Below are 24405 nucleotides of genomic sequence, written 5' to 3' on the forward strand. Positions count from 1 at the left end.
AAAGGTCTTACCTCTATAGAAACACGAGATCCATGTGAGGAGCCTCGGACTGAGAGTCCGTAGTGTTTGACAATAGTGCAAGTGAGAGATTGTCAGTGTGTGCACTTATGTGCCAAGACACTCCTTATGTATTTTATGGATAATTATTTAATAAAGATAAGAATTTACCATTAATTATTTACTTTTCTGTACATATATGATTAATGATAAAGTCTCACATATTAATGTGTATATTAATCTGAAAACAGTCCTTGATCGGATAGATATCTAAAGGGGACATGGATATCTATATCAACGCTGAGTATGACTAGGTCGAGATAGACCGAGGGATGAGTATCCAAGTTGTACTTGGGGGTGCCTTGAGTTTAGAGGTACACTGGATATGACTCGCTCAAGAGGAGACCATATATTAAACATTATTGATTATTACTCTTATAAACGTGTGTAACTGATCTTTTAACTTGAGACCTTCATTTATTCTATGTGTGGAGTTATGTGCTTTGACGTCATTAAAAGCAGTCTTTAATCGGGCTGTGATTAATACGGTAGTTGGGTGTATGGAAAAGCGTAGAGAGAATAGTGTTGAGTCAATAAAGGATTCATCGCTCTCTTGGATTAGGAGTTGACATCCTGGTCACTTGATATATAAAGATATTAGTGACTCGAAATCCATGGCCATAGGAGGAATGATTCATCATTCAAGAGAAGTCTATTATATCTTAGAAATCAAATAAAATAATTAATTTGGTAATGATGCATAATGTACCGAATTAATTGGGATGTAGGCTTAGATGAAGAGATTGAATTACACAATAATCATGGTAGACAGTTTATGGTAGTTTACAGTTTATGACTGATATTAATTTTATCGCGTTGGGTGGCTAAAAATAGTTGCAAGACAGTTACCTTAGTCTGTGTATGGATTTACACTGCCCTCGTGCATAAAACCTAGAGGGTCGCACGCATAGCACGTAGACATGAACAATGGTATCGGAAGCTAGTCGAGATCAAGATCAAATATGGATTTATTTGTACAAAGAAGAGAGAATTTGAATAGCCATAATCATGGTGATTAATGGAAAATTCGAAGAGTCATCATAATGATAATTAATAGAGAAGTTGAAGAGTCATCATAATGTAGGTCATAAATGAAGAATTTATGGAGGTTATAACTCTCCATCTTCCTAATTAATGAAGATCATAAATGATGAATTTATTGAGAACTTAACTCTTCGTATTCCTTGGAGGCTATAAGTAGCCATCCTTGGAAAGATTTAAGAGTAGAATTTGTGCTCTCCATTTCTCCCTCGTCAACTTCTTCTTCGTTCGGAAGAGATCGTAGTGCTTCCAAGACTTTGTCGATTCAAGAGGCTAGCACCCAACGTATCGTATCAAGTTTGTGATCTAGTGCACGTGGATACCGCTAGAGGAGTCACACGTGAGACTCTTATCTGTCAAGTGATATCATTCAAGCATATCAAAGACTTGAGGTATGTTTTATGTTACTTTTGTGTAATACTATATGTATCACGAAAAGATTCATGATTCATTATATATCTTCCGCTGCGCTCCGAATTCAATAATTATAATTTTTTTTACCCTATCAATGTATTTAACTGGATTTTTTTTAGGGATCACAGTTAGGAAAAAATAAACCCAATTAAATATATTAATAAGGTAAAAAAAATTAAAAATTATAATTTATGCAAATTCAGGTAATTTAGATGATATTTTTTTTTTATAATGTATCCATTAGATGAAAAAATTAGGAGATTAGGATAAGAGATCAGAGGATCTGAATGGGTAATTTGATGCCAATGCTACGCGAATACGCGATCTTATGGTTGCAAAATTTAATGGCAAATCATAAATGTTTGGAACCAGTTGCTGGTTGGACTGCAATTAATGCTATTGAAAACCGCGATTAAAACATATATTCTATTTTCTATGATGCTTATTCCCAAGATTTACGGGAGGTTGGTGAAATTAAAAAAAAATGTAAAAAAGTTGGTAAAATTTAAAAAAATTGAAAAAAAAAGTTGGAACTATTATAAATGTGAGATTTTAAAATTTTATTTTAAGAACAATAATAAAATTTTAAAGTTGTTTTCTCTCTTAAAATTGATACCCTCCAAGATCATTTACTAATAAATAAAAATATATGATTTAATAGGTTTTATATTTTTGACGTGTCATATTAAAAAAAAATCATTTAAAACTATAACCCTTGGAAATACGGTAAGCATCTATTAACATCAAAACAATCCTAAAAATTCTATTCTATTAAAAATATCCGTATTTAAAACATCATCTTATTGGATGTTTAATTCAGACCTAACGTACGTGATTTGTCAACTGGATAAGTAGCACGAAGCAAACTCTATAAGCATGCACTGATTGGCACAGTGATAATTATATCAATATTTATTTTAATAATTTGAGATCAATTTACAGTATGTGTAAAATATTTTGTTATCTTCTCATATAATTATATCAATATTTATTTTAATAATTTTGAGATCAATTTACAGCATGTGTAAAATATTTTGTTATCTTCCCATGTAATTATATCAATATTTATTTTAATAATTTTAAGATCAATTTACAATTTACAACATGTGTAAAATAGTTTGTTATCTTCCCACCTAAAGAGTAATTGTATTAAGATAAAATATCTTAATAATTTACTTTTTTATATTTTATCACGAGATTGATAATATTAAATCATTTGAAACGAGATATATTTATTTTTTCCCTCCACTAAGTAAACAGTACAACTAATAAGTAGCAAAATTCTCCTCGCACTTGCTTATGCTGCAATTGGATTTTCGGGGATGCAAATGGCAAATCAATTAGGTCATGAATTGACAACTGAGCCGTTTTTATAACTATCTTCTTTAAAAATAACCTAAGTGACCCAGCATTGTTAGGGCATTGGATCCAGGCCGATTAGACTTGTATATATATAATGAGTAATTTCATATCTCTGTCGTCGAATAATATAGGCTCCGCCTGCAATGGGAGGATAAGTCGTTGATTTACTATTCTACGGCTGGCTTCGTTTCAAGGATCATAGCTCCGGTTCGTTCGGTCTTTTTCGGAACAGCGAACCAGGGAAGAAGAAAGGGGCGAATCGTCGAGCAGCGAACGCGAACCAGGGAAGAAGAAAGGGGCGAATCGTTGAGGGCAGCACTGCGTGTCCTCCGGGCCTCCGGCGATCTGCTGACCTGTCGATCTTCTCCTTTATCCCGCGGTGTGATTCGTCTGCGCGATCGTTTGTCCGACCATGCCGGACGTTCAAGCTCTCGTCAATGATTTCGTGCTCAAGATCAAGAGACGGTAAGTTTTCCCCTCATTTTCCTGTAGGTTTATCGTCTCGTGTAGGGTTCTTTTGATATCTGGTCCTTCTCTTAGAAAAATTGAGGGTTCTCAAGCTACTGCCAAGCATACGGCGGAGCTGCTGCGGCAGGTCGTCTCGCAGCAACGAATAACTTATACAAATCAGGCCGCTTCTCTTATTGATGCTGTGAAGGCTGTTGGGGAGCAGTTGATTGAAGCAAACCCTGTAGGTAGGTTGTGTTATGATTTCCCCGTTGCCATACCTCGCATATAGTTGATTGGCTAACGAAAGAACAATATTTGCAAATGTTATATATGACAAGTTTTTTTTATTTGAACCGATATTCTATATTGGGAGGTTATTCAAAAGTTTGGGAGTCATCCTGCTTTATAATATTTTGTTGGCCTATAACTATTGTCACTTGGAACATGTGATATCTACAAGAAATCAAAATTCAAGTCTTTGGTCAATGACATTGCATATATCTGCTAGTGCAAACGTAATGCAATCTTATTGTAAATTGAATCCTTGGTATATCTATGAACTAAGATATTCATGTGGCCATACTAGTTCATTGTGCATAACTCATAATTATGCCAATGAAACAAGCCAAAAACAAAGCTTTCAGATGGTTGCAATTGCATTAGGGAGTTATTTCTTTGAAGTTCTTCAAATATTGTTTTTCATCTACAACTTAAATTCATCTTTACATTTTCTTTTTGTTCTATAATAAGCTTGTGATATATTGACACTGTGAGACTTCTACTACTGGATGACCCACAGTATTACATGCTAGGATGTGGGGAATAAAGCTTCTCAAACATGCTGAATTTTTTGTTTGTCCAATTACCTTGTGTGTTTGTGTATAAAATGATAACAAATGGTGAAGTTTGGCACAAAATGATATTTGGTTAGTAATGTATTTGACTAAAGGATGTCTATACGTAAGCTGCTATACTTTTTCATAAGCAAAGCAATAAAAAGGTGTAGTTCATAATAAGAAGCAATGTCTAGCACTTATTTTGGCATGAGGATGTGTTGGTACCTTTCTCCAAAGGCATGTGACTTTGTTTGCTGCTATATTTACTGGTATATTTTGAAAGATTTTCTAGCCACACTTCATAGTACCTTCCAACCATTGTGAAAAATCTTTACTAACGTTTCCTTTTATTTATGGGTTACAAAATCACCATTATATGTATTTGAAAATTTGTATCATCTTTCCTATAATGAATTTTAATGTCTATAGCACCCTAAATAGAAAACTCTACTTAGTGGGATAAATGTTTGGTTGTTGTTTGTTGTTCGTTGTTGTTATATCATCCTAAAGTCTGTTACAGACGATGCAATGTTCATGCACTTAGTTTCCCTTGTTTGATGTTAGAAGATAATTTTGCATGTTTTTATAATCATTTGTTATTTTTATCTTTAAAAGAAATGATGGTTCATAGTTGATGTGGTTGCACAGAGCTTGCTATTGGCAACATTGTGAGGCGTGTTCTCCATATGATAAGAGAAGAAAATGTTTCTTCAGCAATGTCTGCAGTGGAAGAATTGGCCTTAGGTAGTGATGATGATGAGGCTGAACATGACAATCGCATGGGATTATCTGCTGCAGCTGTTGCTGCGGCTGCTAGAAGCACCCTTCGTGCTCCTTCTCTGCAAACCCTCCTTGAAGATATCCCTGATTCTGCCACAGCTCCTCATCCTCCTTCTTCAGGGGGAGATTCTGAAGGAAAAAGCAAATGTATTACTCTCATATTTTACCATTATCTTCTTCTAAAAAATAATATAGGTTATGCCATCCTTCCTGTGGCATCCGATGATATGATAAAGTAGATATCAAGTTATTTTGCTAGATAATATGTAAGCTTACAATGCTGCATTTATTATGAAATCTTTTCTCACTTTCCATACACTGATGTTATGAATACTATTTGATATGCTTTTCTTCTTCAGCAGCAGCAGAGAGTAGCTCGAGGAACAAAAAATTGAAGCATGATGTGATCGAGGCTATTAATGAACTGATCCAAGAGATTGATACCTGTCATGAATTAATTTCAGCACAAGCTGTGGAGCATATTCATCAAAAGTATTATCTTGTGACACAATCATTGATTGAATTTTTGCTCTTAAATATTATTTTCTTAGATATCACTAATTTATAAGATTCTCGCCATAATTAGGAAACTAGCATGCGAATTTTCATTTATGATGAGGCATAAATTCACTGACATCAAACAACAAAATAAAATTAATTACATGCTAACTAGCTCTGCAACAGAGTTAATGGAAGAAAATCAACATATGTGATTAGAGCACCAAGCTTGAGGACTACACGGTTATCTTCATACAAGGTGATTAAAACACAATGTGGTGATATGAAATAAAGTGTTAATTCCTACACTAGTGTCCACCCGACAAAGGGTAAGTGCAAAAAGTAATAATTTAATGTATGGTTATTGAGTACACTTGTTTCTATTTATTTTCATGATGCTGGTTATTCATGTATGGTGCATTCAATGTCTTTATACAAACTGTATGTAATAATTTAATGTTACAACCACAAGCCATTGCATCCCACTCACAGTTGGCTGCCTTGTTTGCTACTATAATCTATAATCTGTAGGAGAATATTATCAATTTCTCTGCATTGATGCAAATGTAGTTTTGAAAGATAACTTCATTTTGATGTAATCGCTGTGAATTTTTACTCTTGTCAGTGAGGTAATACTAACTCTAGGGCATTCAAGAACAGTCAAGGAATTTCTTTTTGCAGCTAATGAGAAAAAAAGGTCTTTTCGTGTATTTGTTGCTGAGGGTGCTCCAAGGTTAGCACACCTTGTTCGCTACTATGTGCTATGCTTTGAGACAATTTCGAGATAGTGTTCTACATTCGTGTTTTGGCTTTAGCTTTTATTTCTATGATTATCACTCAGGTATCAAGGGCATGTTCTTGCTAAAGAGCTGGTTGGAAAAGGATTGCAGACCACTGTTATAACTGATTCTGCTGTTTTTGCCATGATATCGCGTGTAAACATGGTAATATATAGACGAAAGCTGTTGTTGGAGAAATGTTTTTCATCTATAACTCCAACTATACTATGTAGGTGATAGTTGGAGCTCATGCAATAATGGCAAATGGTGGAGTTATTGCACCTGTCGGCATAAATATGGTCGCACTTGCTGCTCAAAGACACGCTGTCCCATTTGTCGTCCTTGCTGGTAGCCATAAGGTCATAATAATCTGGTTAACTTTTTTGATGCATTCTACCAATACGGACACTTAACCTTGGTGTCTTCTTTTCTGAAGAAGTGATTTTCATGCTTCCTTTTTGTTTTAAGTAAGAAATGTGTGATGAACATATTTATATTGACAAATGTAAGTACATGGAAATTATACTAGAGAATGTGCATGCATATTTTCTTTACAATCTTTTTAATTTGAGCAGAAATTAGAGATGGAATTTGAGTGGATAGAAAAAGGAAAGGAAACAACTTATTTCACTGCTTAATTTGGAGAAAAATGTGTACTAGACAGAAAGGAAGTGAGGATGACATTATTTCATCTCAAGCCAGTTTTTAAGTTCCATTCTATGCTGAATTCAAAAGAAATGAGATCAAGATTTACCATTTGGCATTTGCTAATCAATCAGTGATGGGCCACTTTGTGGACCAGATAACAATTACCTTGGACTTGCCCCACTAGTTCTTTTTTTATAAAAAAAATTATTTTAAAATTTCCCTTTCTCGTTCCATCAACTATTTTGCATTTGCTAATCAATCAACGATTGGTACTTTGTGGAACAGTTGGCAAGATCTTTGGACTTACTCACCACATCTTTTTTATTTTTTATTTTTATTTTTCAGATTTTCCTCTTTCATTCCATCTATATTTTCCTCCAACTAAATACAAACAGCAGTGTGTTTTCTCAATTTATTCCTTTTCATTTCAAGTAGCACTGAAGTATTTGCATGAAACTTTTACCTTTGATTCCTTACCTGGTTCTTCACAATAAATTTTTGACCAAGGGAATGAACTTTTCATGTAGTCCAAATAGTTTGGGATCAACTCCCTTAATTTATTTCTACCTGGATTTCCATGTATCAACAACGTTTCTGGGAGGACAATATGAAGTTTGAACTACCTGATATGACTTGCAGAAATTGCTTCTTGTGGGATCTATTTGTACTGCAATTTATTGCTTGTTTGAGATATTATGATCCTCCCTTCTATTCATCTTTTTCGTTTGCAGATTTGCCGTGAACTCTGGATGAGTTACATTTTTTTGTTGTTGTTGTTTTGCTGTTGCAGTTGTGTCCATTATATCCACATAATCCTGAGCTTTTGTTGAATGATTTTAAATGCCCATCTGAATTGCTGGATTTTGGAGAGTTTTCAGACTGCATGGATTATGATGGTCAATTAGGGGATTCTCCTCCTATTCGTGTTGAAAATCCTGCATTTGACTATGTCGCACCAAAGCTTGTCAGCCTTTTCATCACCGATATGTAAGCTCCTTGGATCCTTTTGTCAAGCATTCACCTGTTTACCAATTTTTTCTTTCTTTGATGCATCTTTATAGCTAAATATCTTCTGACCAACTGTCATATTTTTTAACTTAATGTTATTAATATTAGTATAATGGAATAATGACTATCTGCACATTCCCTCTAATGATTTCATCGAATATGTTTTTCTGGATTTTGGAAATCAAGTTTTCAGTAAGCAATGGTGAGGCTAGGTAGGCATTACCATGTATTCTACTCAAGGAACTAATTTCAATCGACATTTAATTATCATTACCTTTCCCAAGGCAAATGATTTCCAAAATTTATTAGCCTTTTTGCACGGAGATGCCAATTGTGATTATTAACTTCTATAGCATCTTGATTGTTTTTATCATCAGACAATCATCTTCATTCATTGATACATCAGTTAAAAATAAAATGATAAAAACACAAGCAGGAAGCAAAATTGATGGAACAGGGTAGTCAAAATTGTACACCATGTAAAAGAAATATACCAACATTAAATCAACCTACTAAAGACATCTTAATCGGGATGCATTCCCATAAATAAGGTTGCAAAAAATTGTCGACAAGATATGTTGTATTTATTCCGTCCATTGAAAAAAATGCTCATGTTAGGTGCTTGCGAATTACCCATGTTTTTGTTTTCATAGCGATGCTTACTGGTTCATTATGCTGACGACTCTTGTTGCTACAGGGGAGGACATAGTCCATCTTATGTGTACCGGCTAATTGCAGATTATTACTCGGCTGAGGACCTTGTTGTGCGACGAAAATCAGCACCTTGAAATTTTATGAGGAGATAAGATTTTGTCTAAATCCTTACTTTAATATGGAACACTAGTTATCTGGTTAGAGAATTTCCATATTAGACACCAGTCAGTTATAGTGTATTTTTGCACTTCATCATATAGGTTCTATTAGTCAATGAAAAACACAAGTGGTAAGAGGATGAAGGATTTATTCCAAGTTGAGGTGTAGATTTTTGTCTCGAATGTACGTTGTATCAAATTGTTTGAACGCCTTGCTGTTGTTTCTTGCTTTTTCTTCTTCTTCTTCATATTTTCAATAAACAATTGCTTTTGTTTTTTTTTTGCGATCAATTTATCATTTGGAGAGCAGTAACTTCATAGAGGAATTTTGACATGTACATTGGTACTAGAAGATGAATTGTCACTCAATCGAGCTGGCTTCAAGAGATAAATTTGTTATTCAAACACTTAACAGGGTTGACTCTGATGTGAAATGCATGATTGCACTATTCAAGAAGGGTTTGATAGAGGCAATAGTTTTGATATTTCTGTTAAATCCTCTATTGGAAACCCTTATTGAGATGGATATTGCTAATGCTGTTCTAATGGCTATTGCAAAGAAAGATGATGAATTAATCAAGATGTGTATGAGCCCCATGACCGCTTCAATTCTTATCTTATGGAAAATCTTACAAGAAGGCAATGGTGGTTTATCCAACATTGTTCGCTCAATTATATCAGATAGAGTACTTGACAGAATATTGCTGAGCTTGGAAGCCGAGATGGTGGAGGAAAGGATTGCAGCTACTGGGATTGTGCTAAAATGCATGGGAGAAGATGGCCGTTCTAGGAAACTAATTGCTGAGAGAGTACAACTGGCACCAGTTCTGGAAAGCATTGCCATTGTGAATGATATGGACCGCTTTCAGATTATTTGCTTTCTTTTCGAGTTAGCTAAGCTCAGCAGGTTGGTTGTGAGCTCTCCTTGCCCCCTTTTCTTCATAGGAATTATAACATTTCTAGCTTGCAATCTATATAGTGTTGAATATTATTTACGGTTGAATGTCATGGCCATTGAGATGTATAGTGGTGGTGATTGCTACACTGATTCAACTACTGATGCTAAATAGCTGAGGCAACATTTGACCCGTGTTCTGGGGCAGCTATAATACTAGAATATATGGAACTTGATCATGCACTTGATCTGAGTTCAACTTCAATTTGACCTTTAAACTGAATAGTTTTGATTTTCCTTTTTGATCTTTTTCAGGAGATTGTCCAACGAGAAGCTTCTTCAAGCTATAAAAGGTGGAGGTGCTTTTAGTATGATGTATTCACCCCTCATCTACCTTCAAACTACGTCAATGGAACAATCCTCTGTTGTTGCTGGTCTTCTTCTCCAGCTAGATCTTCTGGTATCCTTCCTGATCAAACTTGACATTTAGATTGTTAAATTGAAGATAAGTAAGAAATATGTACTATGTTGTGGCTTCTGTTAGATTTGAGAACAAAATCTCAGACGTAAAAGTAGTACAGTGGTCATAACCTGGTTCAGTATTATCACCTCTATTTTTTGCTTTGTACTGACCATTAAGTTGCTTGTTTTGCCAGATGGAGCCAAGAAAGATGAGTATATACCGTGAAGAAGCTGTAGACACACTTATCACATGCCTCAAAAATGTGGATTTTCCTAGCATTCAATTGAGAACTGCTGAGACAATCTTTGCTCTCTTAGGAAGATTTTCATCCTCTGGAAGGCCTCTTGCTCGAGCTCTTCTTTTAAAGCATGCTGGAATAAGAAAAGGCTACCGAGCACTAATAGAAACTGAGCAGACTGGCCAAGCTCCTGAAGGATCTGAGCACAATCTGGTTGCAGCTATAGTCCTCCTCACAAATTGCTATTGGGTATTTTTTTCCCCTTTTTTTCTTTTTTTTCTTTTTTGCTTTCTGAATGAATGAACAACTATAAGTAGTCAAATATAAGGTATATAATAGTGCATTAAACATATAAGTCCCACCAATCTTGTTTAAAATCACATAATCCATCATTTGATGAATTTCTTCTTATTTTTTATCTGCTCCACTGCTGTAAAGTTCTTTTTGTTCCCCTCATTGGCTTATTGTTTTCTGGTTTCGTTACGTAGGAAGAGGAAAAGGCTGCTGAAGCTTGGGAAAGGAAAATGGCCTTTGCTTTAGTGAGTCATGAATTTGGGCTTCTCTTTGAAGCTTTATCTGATGGTTTGAAGACCAGAAATCTTGAGTTGTCCTCCTCTTGTCTTGTCTTGGCAACCTGGCTCAGTTATATGCTCTCCCTACTCCCTGATACTGGGGTAAGAGGGGCTGCACAAGTCTGCTTGATGAAACAATTTATCACAATTTTGAAGTCCGCAAGGTATACTGATGAAAAAGCACTTTCAATGCTTGCCCTCAGAAGTTTCATGCATGATCAAGGTATTTTATATTTTACAGGGATTTGATATTTTCTTAACATTAATTTTGGTGCAGCAGTGGTGACAAAAGAACCACATATTTCTACTATACAACTCCTTTCTCAATATCTGATTCACCTATATATATATATATATATATATATATGTTATGGTATGCTACTTTCCTAGTCATGAATAACGTTATTGCTTTCAGAAGGCCTATTCAATCTCACTCTTTATATTAAAGACATTGAAAATGTTAAGGGAGCTCAAAAAGTCATCTATATTGGCATATGAGATGCTAAAACTTTTATCAGATGGTCATGATTCAAGCATTGTAAATACCTATTTGTGCCAGGAATTTTCTTCTATTGAATTCTTGCCTTCAAAGTTTAAACTATCGAATTTATGCAGAAAGATATGTGGGTCTATAAGGAATTGATGCAAGTAGATTGCAGCACAAATTTTGAAGTCATATCAGTGATATGCTTCAAGAATATGATAATCTCTGGCCACCTTGATGGAATGATAAAGGTCTTATAAAATCAATCCCCTAGTCTAGCGTGTTAGGTCGTAGAGTTCGCTAGAGGGGTGAGGATGAATAGTGATCGTTTAGAATTCAAAAATCGATTCGAGTATATAGCGGAAATAAGAAAAATAAAAACAATGCTAACACAACCAATTTTATTTGGTTCGGAGTCTTCGTCGACTCATACTCCAAGGTTCGTATTCGTCGAGTGCTTTCGTTGAGCAATCACTAATAATTTACAAAAATGATTACAAAATAAGTACAGGAATTATTAAACTAATACCGACAACAAGAAAAAGGAAATGAGTTGCAGGTTGTTGGAGAAGCCTCACAGTGTCGTAAGAGCAGAGCGCAACAGAGCAGTCGTAGAAGAAGTTGTTGCTGTAGCTCTGGTGGAGGCCTTCTTTTATAGTAGTGCTCTGGGCACCCGGATCTCTTCCGGGCGCCTGGACCATGATGTCGTCCAACCAATCGGAGCGCTCCAAGCTGTCGAGATAAGATTTGCCTTCCGAGCGCCTGGACTACTCTGGGCGCTCGGATCCCTTTTGTGCACCTGTACCACCATTTTCCAGCAAATCATTTTTCTACAAAAAAATTTTAGTCTGAGGTAAATACAAACTATACTATCCTGCTAAACAAAGTGTTAGCACAATTAGTCCAAGGTGGAGGTCCCTTGGTACTACTGCCTGAAGGTCCGTAGCATGCATTGGTAGGTGACCATTTGAGGGTGCATCCGTGACCATCCTCTCACAGGTCCCCACAGCTACTGAACTGGCCGACATATGAAAAAGACATGATCCACATTCTCCTCATCATGACTGTAGAAGGTGCAGAGTCTATCCTCAAAGTAATACTGTCCAGCTCGCATCGGTAGCCTCCTATGCGCCAAAAGCCACATCGTGAAGGCATGACTTGGGTGGATGTCCTACCATACTGTGGCAACCCAGATCTTCCTAGCTTTGGTGTCTCTGAAATAGTCATATACTCTTCTAACGCCGCCCTCCTCCTGCCACTGAACCAGGATGAGAGTGTCTGCCTCGCTGCCTCTGGGTTGCCTGCTGCGCCGAGGATACTGTCTCTGATGTACACTAGCTACTTAATCAGTGGGGAGTCTGTATGCCTCCTCTGCCACCCCCATACCCCTACCTGTTGTAAGTATGTGCGATGTACCCAGCGTATCCATAGTGTGTCTTGCTTATCCTATACTTGCCATAGAACCTTAGCCATGAAGCACCAAGTTCCATGCCCGCAAGTCTCTCAAGCCAAGCCCTCCTTCCTGCTTGGACCTCACTAACTTTGACCATGTAATGGGGGGCCTCCTGGTCGTCCACATGAAAGATCTACAGATGCTTTAGATGTGATCTATAACTCCCTGAGGTAGGGGTAGAACTGACATCTGGTAGCACTCCACTCCCTGCAGGACTGATGATATAAGCTGAGCTTTTCTGGCATAAGATAATGTGGATTTCGGTCACGAACTGATAATATGGGTAAGTGAATCTAGGAGTGTGTTGTATTCTAATATCTTTAATTTCTGGGAGGTTATGGGAATACTCAAGTATCTGAAGGGCATCTCCCCTATCTGAAATCCTGTGATGGTGAATAACTATTCCCGTGTGTGGGGTCTATCCCTGCCATGTAAATGCTGACTTGGCTAAGTTGGCTGTAAGACCGGCCATCTGGGCAAACTGTGATAAGCACTCAACTAATTATTTGACTGAAGGGACATCCCCTTGGAAAATAGTAGCAGGTCATCTGCATACACCAAATGTGCTATCCTCAGAGGCTCACATTTGGGGTGGAAGTGGAAATTAGCCCTGATGGTGCATCGTGCTAGTGATCAGGATAGATACTCCATGCACAGTCTAAAGAGGTAAGGGGAGAGAGGATTCCCCTGTCTAAGTCGTGTATCGCCTTTGAAAAAAATCCATGCATGATGCTGTTAATCATTACAGAGAAAGAAGTGGTGGTGGTGCATTCTCTGATCCATGCGATATAAACGGTTGGGAACTGTAATGCTATTAAGATATCCTGTAAGAAACTCCAGTGCACTTAGTCAAAGGCCTTTTGTAGATCTACTTTCAATGTACATCTCGATGAGATTCATTTTCTGGTGTAGTTCCTGAGTAGTTACTGTACCAAGTAGATATTGTCAGTAATAATATGGCCTTCGACAAAAGTGGTCTGAGCAGGATGTAGGAGATGATCTGAGACCTCTGCCAGTCTGCTAGCCAAGAGTTTGGAGATCACCTTGTAGAACACCCTACAGTAGGAAATGGGTCTGTAATCTTGCACCTTTCTTGCATGAGCAATTTTTGGTATTAAGGCAACCAGAGTGTGGTTCCATGATTTTAGGAGTTGCTCAGTAGTAAAGAACTCTAGCACAGTTGAGGTAAAATCATCCTTTAATGTATCCCATGACTGCTTAAACAAATTCAGACCTGTATCCATCTAGGCCTGGTGCCTTAAAGTCTCCTATACTGAAAAGAGCATTCTTGACCTCTTATGCAGTTGGAATCCTTGCCAATTAAGCTTGATGATTCGTAGAAAGTACTCTCCCAAACTGCATACACTCAGCCTGGAATGAAGCCCGTACTACCTGAGTCTTTAGTTGCTCCTGATAGTGCCTAACAAATGCATGAGCAACTTCCTAAGAACTGATGGTAGACACCCCATTGTCTTTTTCAATAGCCACTATTTATCTCCTTTTATTGTTTTTTTTTTACTAAGGAGTGGAAGAAGGGGGTGTTTCTATCAACTTGCTTGAAATATATATGTTTTGCCCTTTGTTGGTAGAAGAGGTACTTGGCCTATGCTAAGAGATCAGCAGCTTTCCTTGCTTCTTTATACTCATCATCCACGGATCCTTGAGTTAAAACCCTTTCTTGTACTTCCTCTAAGTCTATTTGTACCCTCTTTGTTCTTTCTTGTATGTGTTGGTAACTTTCATTGTTCAGTTGTCGCAATGGCTTCTTAAGGAATAAGAGCTTTTGTTTTAGTTTTTTCCATATGTCATCTTTTGAAATATTGTTCACCACCATTCATGATCTTTCTAAACTTTGAGTTTTTAGGTGTCTATGCTTTTCTGTGGCTGCGTACTTACTCTCACCACAAGCTTGATCCCAAGTCAACATCTTGTGTCTTTCTTGGCTATTCTCTCACCCAGAGTGTCTTCTTGTGCTATGATATTGTTCTCAAAAGAGTCTTTCTGTCATGTTAAGTTTGAGGAGCATATTTTTTCCATTTGTCGTCACCATCTCCTTAGATTCCACAGTAATAGACACTAACTTTGAGCTCTTTGTTACATCAGTCCTCTTGTGGGAGCCTCTGGCACAGGTGTCGCAACTTGCCAATAGTTGTAGCTGCCCGCAACTGACTTCTTCGTCGCTGTCATCACCATCACCATCATTGCCTCTTATTGTCAAGTCATCCACGTTGTCTGGTGGCGACCAACCCTCTAGCCCACGACCTCTCTATCCCCCTCTCGTTTTTCTAAACCAACATCTCATGCAAACTCGCTCCAAAAATATCATCTACAAACTCAATCTAAAGTATGTTCTTCATACTAGCTTTCCATAATCTGTGAACCCTCCTTTGTCACGCAGCGCTCAAAGATTTGAATTGGGTACAGGTCATGCACGAAGAGTATGATGCTCCTCTCTAATCAGACTTGGACTCTTGTCCCGCCTTCATCAGACCAAAATCTTGTGGGTAATAGGTAGGTCTTTCGTATTAAGTGTAATTCTGAGCCTTGTTGCTAATGGTTTTCATAAACGCCCTGGTGTTGACTTTCATGATACATTAAACCCTATTATTAATCCAGTAACAATGCGCATTGTTCTTAGTCTGGCTGTCAATCGAGGGCGGTGTGTTCGCTAACTTGATGTCAACAATATGTTTCTTAATAGTCATCTTGCAGAGGAGGTTTATATGGTGCAACCTTTGGGTATGTGCAGTGCTAAGTTTCCGGATCATGTGTGTCGTTTGTATAAGGTGCTTTATGGCCTGAAGCAGGCTCAGCGCGCCTGATATTTAGATCTTCACACCTTCTTAGTCTCTCTTAGCTTTGCCGCATCCCGAGCTGACAGCTCCTTATTATTTTTTTATTTTTGGGATGGTACTGTTATACATTTCCTTGTATATGTTGATGATCTAATCATTATAGGGAGTGATGTTTCTTTTGTTGATGTCATAGTATGTAAACTTCATGTAAAATTTGTAATTAAGGATCTTGGGGCTCTTTCCCTCTTCTGCAGTGTTGAGGTTTGCCCAACCTCAAATGGTCTTCTCTTGTTTCAGCAAAAGTATGTTATTGATCTTCTCTCTAAACACAACATGCTTGACCCTAAGTCGGTCTCCACTCCTATTGATATTAGCTCTCATCTTACTTTGCATGATGAGTTTTCATTTTTTTTTTATCCGACTAAGTTCCAACAAGTGGTTAGGGGCTTGCAACATCTTCGTATGATTCGTCCTGATATTTCTTTTATAGTCAACAAGCTTTTACAATTTATGCATGCTCTTTCAGAGATGCACTAGGGTGATGTGAAGCGTCTACTTCGATATCTCAATGGTACTAAGGATCTTGACATTCGTCTTCTTGTGGATACACCTCCGACTCTTCATAGTTTCTCCGATGTGGACTGGGTAGGAGATCTAGATGATCGGTGTTCTACGGGTGTATTTGTTATTTTTCTAGATACTAATCTAATTTTCTGAAAATCTACCAAATAGCGTACAGTTGCGCGCTCTTCGACTGAAGTTGAATATCACATCATTATTTTTGCGACATCTGAAATCCAATAGATTAAGTCATTTTCGATAGACTTCTTCTTCCGGTTACTATGCCTGCTGTGTTCTTCATTGATAAATTGGGTGCCATCTATCTTTCGGCTAATTCTGTTTTTCACTCTCGGATGAAACATCTAGCTATTGATTATTACTTTGTTCGTGATCTAATATAGACCTCTGAATTGCATGCTACTCATATTTCTGTTGAGAATCAGTTAACCGATGCACTTACCAGGTCGCTTTCTTGACCTCGGATTTTTGCTATTTGTAGCAAGATTGATATAATTTCCGAGACATCATCTTGAGAGAATGAATTAAGGATTACTTATTATTAGGAAATATTTATTTCTTTCATAGTTATTAAAGAATAATTATTATTAAAAAATATTTATTTATTTATTAGTATTTTATATGTTATTTTATTTTATATTATTTATATACCACATGTTAAAGTTAACAAAATTAATCAATTCTGTCGTAATATTGATCACCATTCATTCAAGTTATCCTTATTTGATCAACAACTTACCTGAGTGCATTTTGGTAAAACTAATGAAACAAATTGAGGCTATAGGAGAGGAATAAAATCTAAGGCAAACTTTGAGAAATCACATGAGAGAACAATTCAATTTCCTCACCAGGCGAAGTCGCGAAGACGATGGATGCTGACCCAGCAATTCAAGTGTCAGTTAAATGCCGCATAATAAATCAGGTGAGACTATGGGTCACATAATTTAAAGTAAACTCAAAGCAATTGTTATGTTAAAAAGAAAATGAAAAAAAGATCACACGACGCATTATTATTTACTACCATTTTTCATCATTTTCAAAAAATAAAAATTCTACTACGCTATTGTTTCTTTGCTTGCCCGCACGGCAAAGCTTCCGTCCGAATCATGAATCGGAAATAAAGCGAAGTTAAAAAAAAAAAGGATGTGGCAGCAGATCTAAGCGAATTCGCGCATTCATAAGAGGAGGCGGTGGAGGAACGGTGCGAGTGCCACTATTCCGACCGCCGCGGGCCCCGCCGGCGAGCAAGCCGCAAGGTAGATAGAGAAGGCTTCGACGTCACGACAGCTAGCGATGAGAGAGAGGCAGCTTTTATCTCACCAACCAGTGGGACATGCTCATGTGTTGCTGTGGACTCATCATCACCCGGCCATTGTCCTCTCTCTCTCTCTCGCTCGCTCGCTCTTTTTCCTTTTTTAATCTCATGGGTTTTGCCTCCTCTCGTTGTTTCTCTCCATCGCTCGAAGAGGAAGCGCTCCTTCCGCTGCAGCTGGTGTCGCTTGCACGGTCTGCACCTCGGAAGCTTCTCTAGAATCTCTACCTGGTGAGGAGACGCACTTGGTTTCGGCACTTCAACTTCCTCCTTTAATAGCATCTTTACATAGAATAGAAGTAGTAGTAGTAGCTAGTCGTCATCAACGCGTGAGTTTGACGGGGTTTTGGATTTCATCTTTTCTCTAGCGGCAACGATTACCGTTTCTCCGCACACAGTCCGAACAGTCTAGAATTTGACATTTGACAGCTAATATATTCTGTCGAGACCCATTTTTACTCGGTCAAATTAAATGCCGCTTACCCTGTTCGACCACCTCTGCTCGAAAATTTATTAATAAACGGTAATCATTTTTATGGTACGTATCAAATTCCGCCCAAATCGAAAGGGGAAAGAAACGAGTGGCGCCGTGGGTAATACTAACTCCATTTCTTCGTCGGGCCGTCAATTGGTTGAAATGACGCGTCAAAGCCAATCAATGGCCGCCGCCTCTCCACATCGACAGCCTTTAGATACCGTATAAATCTATGTATGGTTCCTTGTCGCTTCTTCCTTCCCTGCGTGCGTTGCCGCTGGTCGTGCCATGTGCAATTCCATGCGTGCATTGGGTTCGTTACCAGGTTTGCCGAGCGTTTCGTTAATGGCGTCGCTGGATTTTGGTCTGACATCGTGTTCGTGATTTGGCGTTGTGCAGATAGCGAGGAGATGGAGGATGGCGTGGGCGATCTGTTTGACCGCATCGAGGATTTGCTCGACTTCCCCGGCGACGAGGACGTGCTCGGGATGGTGGAGCCTCGTGGCGACCATAGCGGCCGGCATTCGATTTCTTCTCCGGGGTCCTTCGCCGACCAGCTTTTAGGCAGCAGCGACGACGGTAAGGACTCGCTCGAAGGCGTCGCTGGCGAAAACAAGAAATCTGTGGACGAAATATTTAGCACGGAGGAAGAGAAGCAGAGCCCTGTAAGTTTTCCTTCGGATACGTTTCCTATGATGAATTGCAAACGTTATTAGAATTAATGGGAGGACAGAAGATGTGATGCTTGTTCAAATGACAGTACGATGAGCTTGACATAGTGCAACTGGAATGGATGTCCGAATTCCTCGAAGACTCTGACTCCTTCTCACTCGGCGTCCCGTGCAGCGGCGGCGCTGTCAACAAAAGTACCAACAGCGGCGATGGCCATGGCCAAGCCAAAGTCAATGAGCTGTGTTCCTTTTTCACCTCCAGTCCTGTGCTCCAGGCGAACACTAACGCCGGCGGCAGCGGGGGTGGAAGTTACTCCTCCTCCTCTTTCTCTTTCTCTTCCTCTTCCTCGACCTCGGGTTCCTACTTTACCAGCAGCAATAAGGACACAAGGTCATCATCTCTTCCTCTGAGCCCACCGGAGCCGCTCGCCACTCTCGTCGTCCCTGGCCGCGCGCGCAGCAAGCGGACGCGCCGTGCTGCATTCTCGCCCCGCGTCCACGTCGTCGTCCCTTTCTATTCACCGTCCCCATTTGCGGTCGCCGTCCCTGATCCGGTTTCTACATCCGGCGCGACTTCAGACCCGGAGAGCTTCGGCGAGTCGTTCTCCGCTTCGCCTCCCCTGAAGAAAAAGCAAAACAAGAAGAGCACGGTCCCCGTAGGGGACGAGACGGTCTCCCCGCAGCCGGTGCGGAAGTGCACGCACTGCGAAATCCAGAAGACGCCTCAGTGGAGAGCCGGGCCGTTGGGGCCCAAGACGCTCTGCAACGCCTGCGGCGTCCGGTACAAGTCCGGGCGTCTCTTTCCGGAGTACCGCCCCGCTGCCAGCCCCACCTTCGTCCCCTCCATCCACTCCAACTCGCACAAGAAGGTGGTCGAGATGCGCATTGAGGCCACGCAGAGGGCTGCCTCCGATGGCTGTGACCTCCTCGCATGCATTCGCCGGAGGGAGTGAGCCATGCAACAATTTCCAGCTCGCATGATGTCAGTCGATGATGAACAAGAATCGTGAGCAGCAAAATTTAGCCTGCTTTCTGATTGAATTTTTTTTCATATATATATTTTTTTTCTGTATTCCCCTCTAAATTTTGTACAGAGGAGGCCGTGAGAGTGATCGCAGTCAGTCAGTAGTTAATAGGAGAATGAAACAGAGCACTTGACGAGTCTCTTGTTGTTTAGTTTGAAGCAAGGAATGAAGGAGGGGGAAAGACCTACAGGGGAGAGAGAGTCTCGTTTGATTTGTGTAGCTTGATTATTGAATTTTTTTTGCAGATAATCGTTTGATAATTACCAGGCAGATGATAAAATGGTGTCCTCCCACTAGTCTCCCCTTTTGGATGGACATGACTAGCTAAAGTGCTGAGCAGTTGATTGAATACTTATAGTTGAGGTGATAGCATGACTGTTTTACTCTCATGGCTCGTTTCACCTTAGTCCGAATCCTCCAAACCTTGCGTCTCCATTACCAGACCCACTGGGATTTGCCTGCTTCAACTACTGCATCAAGAAGTTAATCATTGATGAGGAGCAATAGGGCAAACATCCTATAATGGCACTCACTGTTCAACTGCTTTCGTACCGTGCTCTACCTGCACATTAGTGTGCCAGCAACTCATAATAATGTTATTCGTATGATACTACCTTTCGTATGATACTACCTTTTCCCATTGTACTCACTTTATTTGCAGTGAAACATGTCTGAAGTGTGAGTCTGTGTATATGCTCATATTCTCGAACAAAGTTGAACATGAAAGGTTTAAGTCTTTATTTGATGGATTTACACTTGAATTAACATCAAAAACAAGGATAAACTCCAATCAAAGGATCTAATACTTATAATATGAAAGAGGGTTTAAATTATTTGACGTGGATTTAATATGTAAATCTAATAATCTGATTCATTGATATTAGTGGGCTTTTGAAGGGTATGTGTTTCATTGTGGATGACCCCTACAAGATGAACTTGGTATATAAAGAAGAAGCTTGATTGATTTTGACATCTTCTTGAACATTGGATTCAATAGAGCTTCTTCTCCCTTGGACTCTCCTCATTGAGACCAAGATTCGGTTGTCGTCTACTCCTATAGAAGATCATTCCGTGCTTACAGAAACTCTGACAACAAGTAGGGTTCAATGACTCTTGTGATGGATTTAGGTTAGTTTTTATATCCCATTAGAATCGATTTCAGTTTTAGCCTTATAGATGATGATAACCTGATCCTTAGATACATCATATGATTTTGTTTCAATGTATCTATAATGATTTCAATTGGTATCAGAGTTTAGGATTAATTTATCGTTGTCAATTAGATGAGCAAATCGATGCATATCCTTTGAATCTAGCATTAGATAGATTAGGATTTTACCTATAATTTGAGTTTTTTTTTTTGCATTATTGGTGAAGAACACGAAGCATGGTAGTGAAATTAGGTTTTCTGTTGCCATTATCGAGAGAAAATTGATGTGTATGAGCTGTAGAAATCAAATCTCACGACCATATCAGTTGATTGATAGGCCAAAATGTAGGCATAGAACATCATTAATTTGATCGAAGCACTCGATTGATTGACATCAGTCAACTGCTATAAGATTTCATTTGACTGATGTGCCCAAAATCGTGAACAGAAGATTTCTAATTCTATTGGAGTACTCAACTGATTGCTATCAGTCAATTGACACTCATAAGGTCTCGCATAAAATGTTATTAGCTTGACTGTAGCACTTGACTGATTGCTATCGATCGACTGATGCTTATCAGGTTGAGCATAAAATGCTTTTGATTCAACTAAAGTGCTTAACTTATTGCCATCAGTCGACTGCTATAAGGATCTAGTCGACTGGTGCTCAATAACTTGGGCATAAAACCTTTCTGATTTGACTAAAATACTCAATTGTTATAGTGCAATTGACTACAAATACAAATCAGTCGACTGTTATGTCTAGAAATTAGCACATACAGAGTATCAATCGATTAATGACATTACATAGTCTACTGTTAAGAATATCAGTCAAATTATATCAGACATAGTCGACTAATACCTATTTAGTTGCATTTTCAACAGTTTTCCTGTATCTGTCTTTGTACTTGCTACTTAGTCGAGCTAATACTATTGTCAAAGTGAGAACCATTGGGGAGACTATGAGTATTTGTGTAGATGGATGTATATCCATGCTAAAGATGGTTGATTCAAAGGAAAATTATTCTTTATGCCGACTATATGTTTAAGGAAGCTCACAACTCTAGTTTGACTTATAAGTCATACACATAGTGTGTTGGCCCAAAGGAAGGTGCACTGTGTGACCGATTAAAAATATTATGAGTGATACTCGAAAACATAAGCTAAATAAGGAGGCTTATACATAAAGTTGATCCCAAAGAATTGTGTATCATGTGGTGGATGAAGGAAGTTATAAGGTTTTTAGAGAGTACCACTAGCCAATCGTATTTTAGTTCAAAGACTTAATGTAATGTTGCACTAGGTTTCTCAATTAATGTCCATAAAGTTGCATATTTTGTTTGTTGTATTTTGTTATGACACAACTATAAAGACACATGCTTTGTTTAGAAAATTGAGTTATATTCTTTGCATTTCTTTATATAGTACTTTCAATGTTTGCTAATCTAAATAACATCTCCATTCTTACTGGCATAAACTATGGATAATGGAAAGAGCATATGACAATTTTATTAGATTGTATAGATCTAGAATTTGAATTTAGGCATGATTACTCTGCACCTTTGACTAGTGATTCCATTGTGGATCAAAAGGTGATCTATGATAAGTGGAAGAGATCAGATTGCATGAGTCTAATGATCATGAAAATATTCATTTTGAAATCATTTAGAGGTCTGATTACTGAGAACAAGGATTCTAAAATCTTCATTAAGGAGTTAGTAAACAGATTCACCTCAAACGAAAAGGTAAGACTACTGCACTTCTCACGAAGTTAGTGTCCATGTGGTATAACGGAAAGGGTAGCATTAGGAGTACATCATCAAGATATCAAATTTGGTTACAAAGCTTAAGACACTAAAGTTGAAAATATTTAAAGGCATACTTGTGAACCTAAACATAATCTCTCTACCTATATAGTTCAATCCTTTTAAGATAAGATACAACACTCAAAAGGAAAAGTGGATATTGAATGAGCTCATAGTTGAGTGTATATAAGAAGAAGAGAGATTAAGGTATGACACGTCTTATAGTGGTGACTTTGCATTTTCATGTCAGTATTTAAATAAGAAGAAGAGAAAGGATAAAAGTAAAAGTAAGAGTAAACAACTTACAGTGATAGGAGTTTTAGGGCATAAGGAGCAAAAGCAATAGATTTAGACCCAATTTATTCCCTTTGTAAAAAGAAAGGTCATCTGAAAAAAAATAACCCCAGATATGTCAACTAGCATATTAAGAAAGTTATACTTCTCAGCTTTTTTAGTTTAGAAGACAACCTAGCTACTGTGTCTAATAACACTTGGCAGATAGATACCGGTACAACTACTCACATAAGTGTAACTATGTAGGGTTACGTTAGAAGTCAAATATCAATTGATGCTGAAAGATTTGTCTATACAGGAACTGGCAAGTATGCGAAAGTAGAGGCAATAGGTGACTTTAGAGTTTGTTTAGGAAACAATGGACTTTTGAATTTGAAAAATACATTTGTAGTGCTATCATTTAGATGAAACTTACACTACAACAAAAATGCTCATAGACAACAAATTTTTTCGTTGTCTTTGCCATATAAAAATTATTATAATTGATACTATTGTTAAAAGTGTGTTATATTATATTTGAAAAATGTTCTAAGGCAATCTCATTAGAAGTTGTATAATTTATTTGATAAATAAATTCACTATTTGCTTGTACATTCTCTATGTATATAGTTTGATCTTAAACTCAATTAATGAAGTTCACAGTATAAGGTATAGTATGAGAGAAATTATGATTGAATCACAATTAGGAGTATCTCATCATATGCAATTATGTACGTATTGAAATATTCCCTAGTCGATGAATTGATGAGATTGAACATCATCGATTTTATAAGACTAGCATATGCTATGCTCCTTGGTTTATCCAAGCAGTTGGTCCTCACTGCTAGAAATATTAAGATGTTAAGAGTTAATAGATGGATGTTAGTTATGGCCTTATGGGTAACTAGTTCATTGGATATGACCTTCTATGAGAGTTTATATGGTTCTATACATGTCAATGAAGATCTCATTGCAACTCAAGTGTAAGTTTTCTTAGACTTAAGGTATTCAAATCTCCTTAGTCACGGACACTTATATTTTGACATCTTAGTAGGACATCTCATAGGAGGAGTAAATCTGGGATGGTTGGGTATAAGTCAATATATCCAAAGGTCTTTGAATAGCCCACAGAGGATTTACTACTCCTTTGATAAAGAAGACGTATATCCTAAGACCTCTTGTTATGATTATTAATCATAAGTCTTTGGTCAAAGAAAAACATGTCAAGAGGATAGTCTTCTTGTACACGTGTTTAAGTAATTTGAATCCACAGGACAAAGAACTATTACTTGGGTCAGGTGTGACATAGTCAACTTAGTAGGGACTGATATATAGACCATGTTCTGAACTAAGTGGATATAAGATGCGTGAAAGGAATATACACACTAATAACTATAGTTGCTGAAGGGTTCAAAATTATTCTAAGATTAACTGTGATTTTTTGGTCAAATGAGGGTCATGGTGTACTATGAAGTGCCACTCATGATCGATTCATAATTAATAGTTAATTATGAACTGCCAATATAACTG

General features: G+C 37.9%; 3 protein-coding genes across 7 annotated transcripts; all 3 read left to right on the forward strand.

Moving 5' to 3' along the window:
* Nucleotides 1-3040: 3040 nt before the first annotated feature.
* On the forward strand, nt 3041-8911 carry LOC122033618 (translation initiation factor eIF-2B subunit beta-like). Of its 2 annotated transcripts, none has more exons than XM_042592680.1 (9): nt 3041-3339; nt 3415-3569; nt 4809-5087; nt 5303-5432; nt 6064-6171; nt 6280-6382; nt 6451-6576; nt 7656-7852; nt 8571-8911. In XM_042592680.1, the coding sequence occupies exons 1-9, from the start codon at nt 3287-3289 to the stop codon at nt 8659-8661; spliced, it is 1242 nt and encodes a 413-aa protein (XP_042448614.1). In that variant the 5' UTR covers nt 3041-3286; the 3' UTR covers nt 8662-8911. The 2 variants fall into 2 exon arrangements, with proteins under 2 accessions (XP_042448614.1, XP_042448613.1); XM_042592679.1 differs by having other exon boundaries at nt 3043-3339; nt 5300-5432.
* A 126-nt stretch (nt 8912-9037) lies between these two features.
* On the forward strand, nt 9038-11317 carry LOC122033617 (putative E3 ubiquitin-protein ligase LIN-1). The gene is made up of 4 exons (XM_042592678.1): nt 9038-9592; nt 9896-10040; nt 10237-10530; nt 10770-11317. Exons 1-4 carry the CDS (start codon nt 9039-9041, stop codon nt 11100-11102), a joined length of 1326 nt encoding a protein of 441 aa, XP_042448612.1. The 5' UTR covers nt 9038; the 3' UTR covers nt 11103-11317.
* Nucleotides 11318-17173: 5856 nt separating this feature from the next.
* Nucleotides 17174-20387, forward strand: LOC122035079 (GATA transcription factor 4-like). 4 transcript variants are annotated; one of them, XM_042594458.1, is made up of 3 exons: nt 17174-17707; nt 18351-18616; nt 18712-20387. In XM_042594458.1, the coding sequence occupies exons 2-3, from the start codon at nt 18362-18364 to the stop codon at nt 19573-19575; spliced, it is 1119 nt and encodes a 372-aa protein (XP_042450392.1). In that variant the 5' UTR covers nt 17174-17707; nt 18351-18361; the 3' UTR covers nt 19576-20387. The 4 variants fall into 4 exon arrangements, with proteins under 4 accessions (XP_042450392.1, XP_042450393.1, XP_042450391.1 ...); XM_042594459.1 differs by lacking the exon at nt 17174-17707 and adding an exon at nt 18031-18185; XM_042594457.1 differs by lacking the exon at nt 17174-17707 and adding an exon at nt 18127-18264.
* Nucleotides 20388-24405: the final 4018 nt, after the last annotated feature.

Source organism: Zingiber officinale, chromosome 11B, assembly GCF_018446385.1.
Source record: "Zingiber officinale cultivar Zhangliang chromosome 11B, Zo_v1.1, whole genome shotgun sequence".
Lineage (NCBI taxonomy): Eukaryota > Viridiplantae > Streptophyta > Magnoliopsida > Zingiberales > Zingiberaceae > Zingiber > Zingiber officinale.

Bases quoted from the DNA above. Each gene is read 5' to 3' on its own strand.
- LOC122033618 (XM_042592679.1), top strand. From the start codon at position 3,287: ATGCCGGACGTTCAAGCTCTCGTCAATGATTTCGTGCTCAAGATCAAG. The intron at 6,383-6,450 runs GTAATATATAGA...TATACTATGTAG, and splicing joins TGATATCGCGTGTAAACATG to GTGATAGTTGGAGCTCATGC. The intron at 7,853-8,570 runs GTAAGCTCCTTG...TTGTTGCTACAG, and splicing joins AGCCTTTTCATCACCGATAT to GGGAGGACATAGTCCATCTT.
- LOC122033617 (XM_042592678.1), top strand. From the start codon at position 9,039: ATGAATTGTCACTCAATCGAGCTGGCTTCAAGAGATAAATTTGTTATT. The intron at 10,041-10,236 runs GTATCCTTCCTG...TTGTTTTGCCAG, and splicing joins TTCTCCAGCTAGATCTTCTG to ATGGAGCCAAGAAAGATGAG. The intron at 10,531-10,769 runs GTATTTTTTTCC...TTCGTTACGTAG, and splicing joins TCCTCACAAATTGCTATTGG to GAAGAGGAAAAGGCTGCTGA.
- LOC122035079 (XM_042594456.1), top strand. From the start codon at position 18,240: ATGTGCAATTCCATGCGTGCATTGGGTTCGTTACCAG. The intron at 18,277-18,350 runs GTTTGCCGAGCG...GGCGTTGTGCAG, and splicing joins TGCATTGGGTTCGTTACCAG to ATAGCGAGGAGATGGAGGAT. The intron at 18,617-18,711 runs GTAAGTTTTCCT...TTCAAATGACAG, and splicing joins AGGAAGAGAAGCAGAGCCCT to TACGATGAGCTTGACATAGT.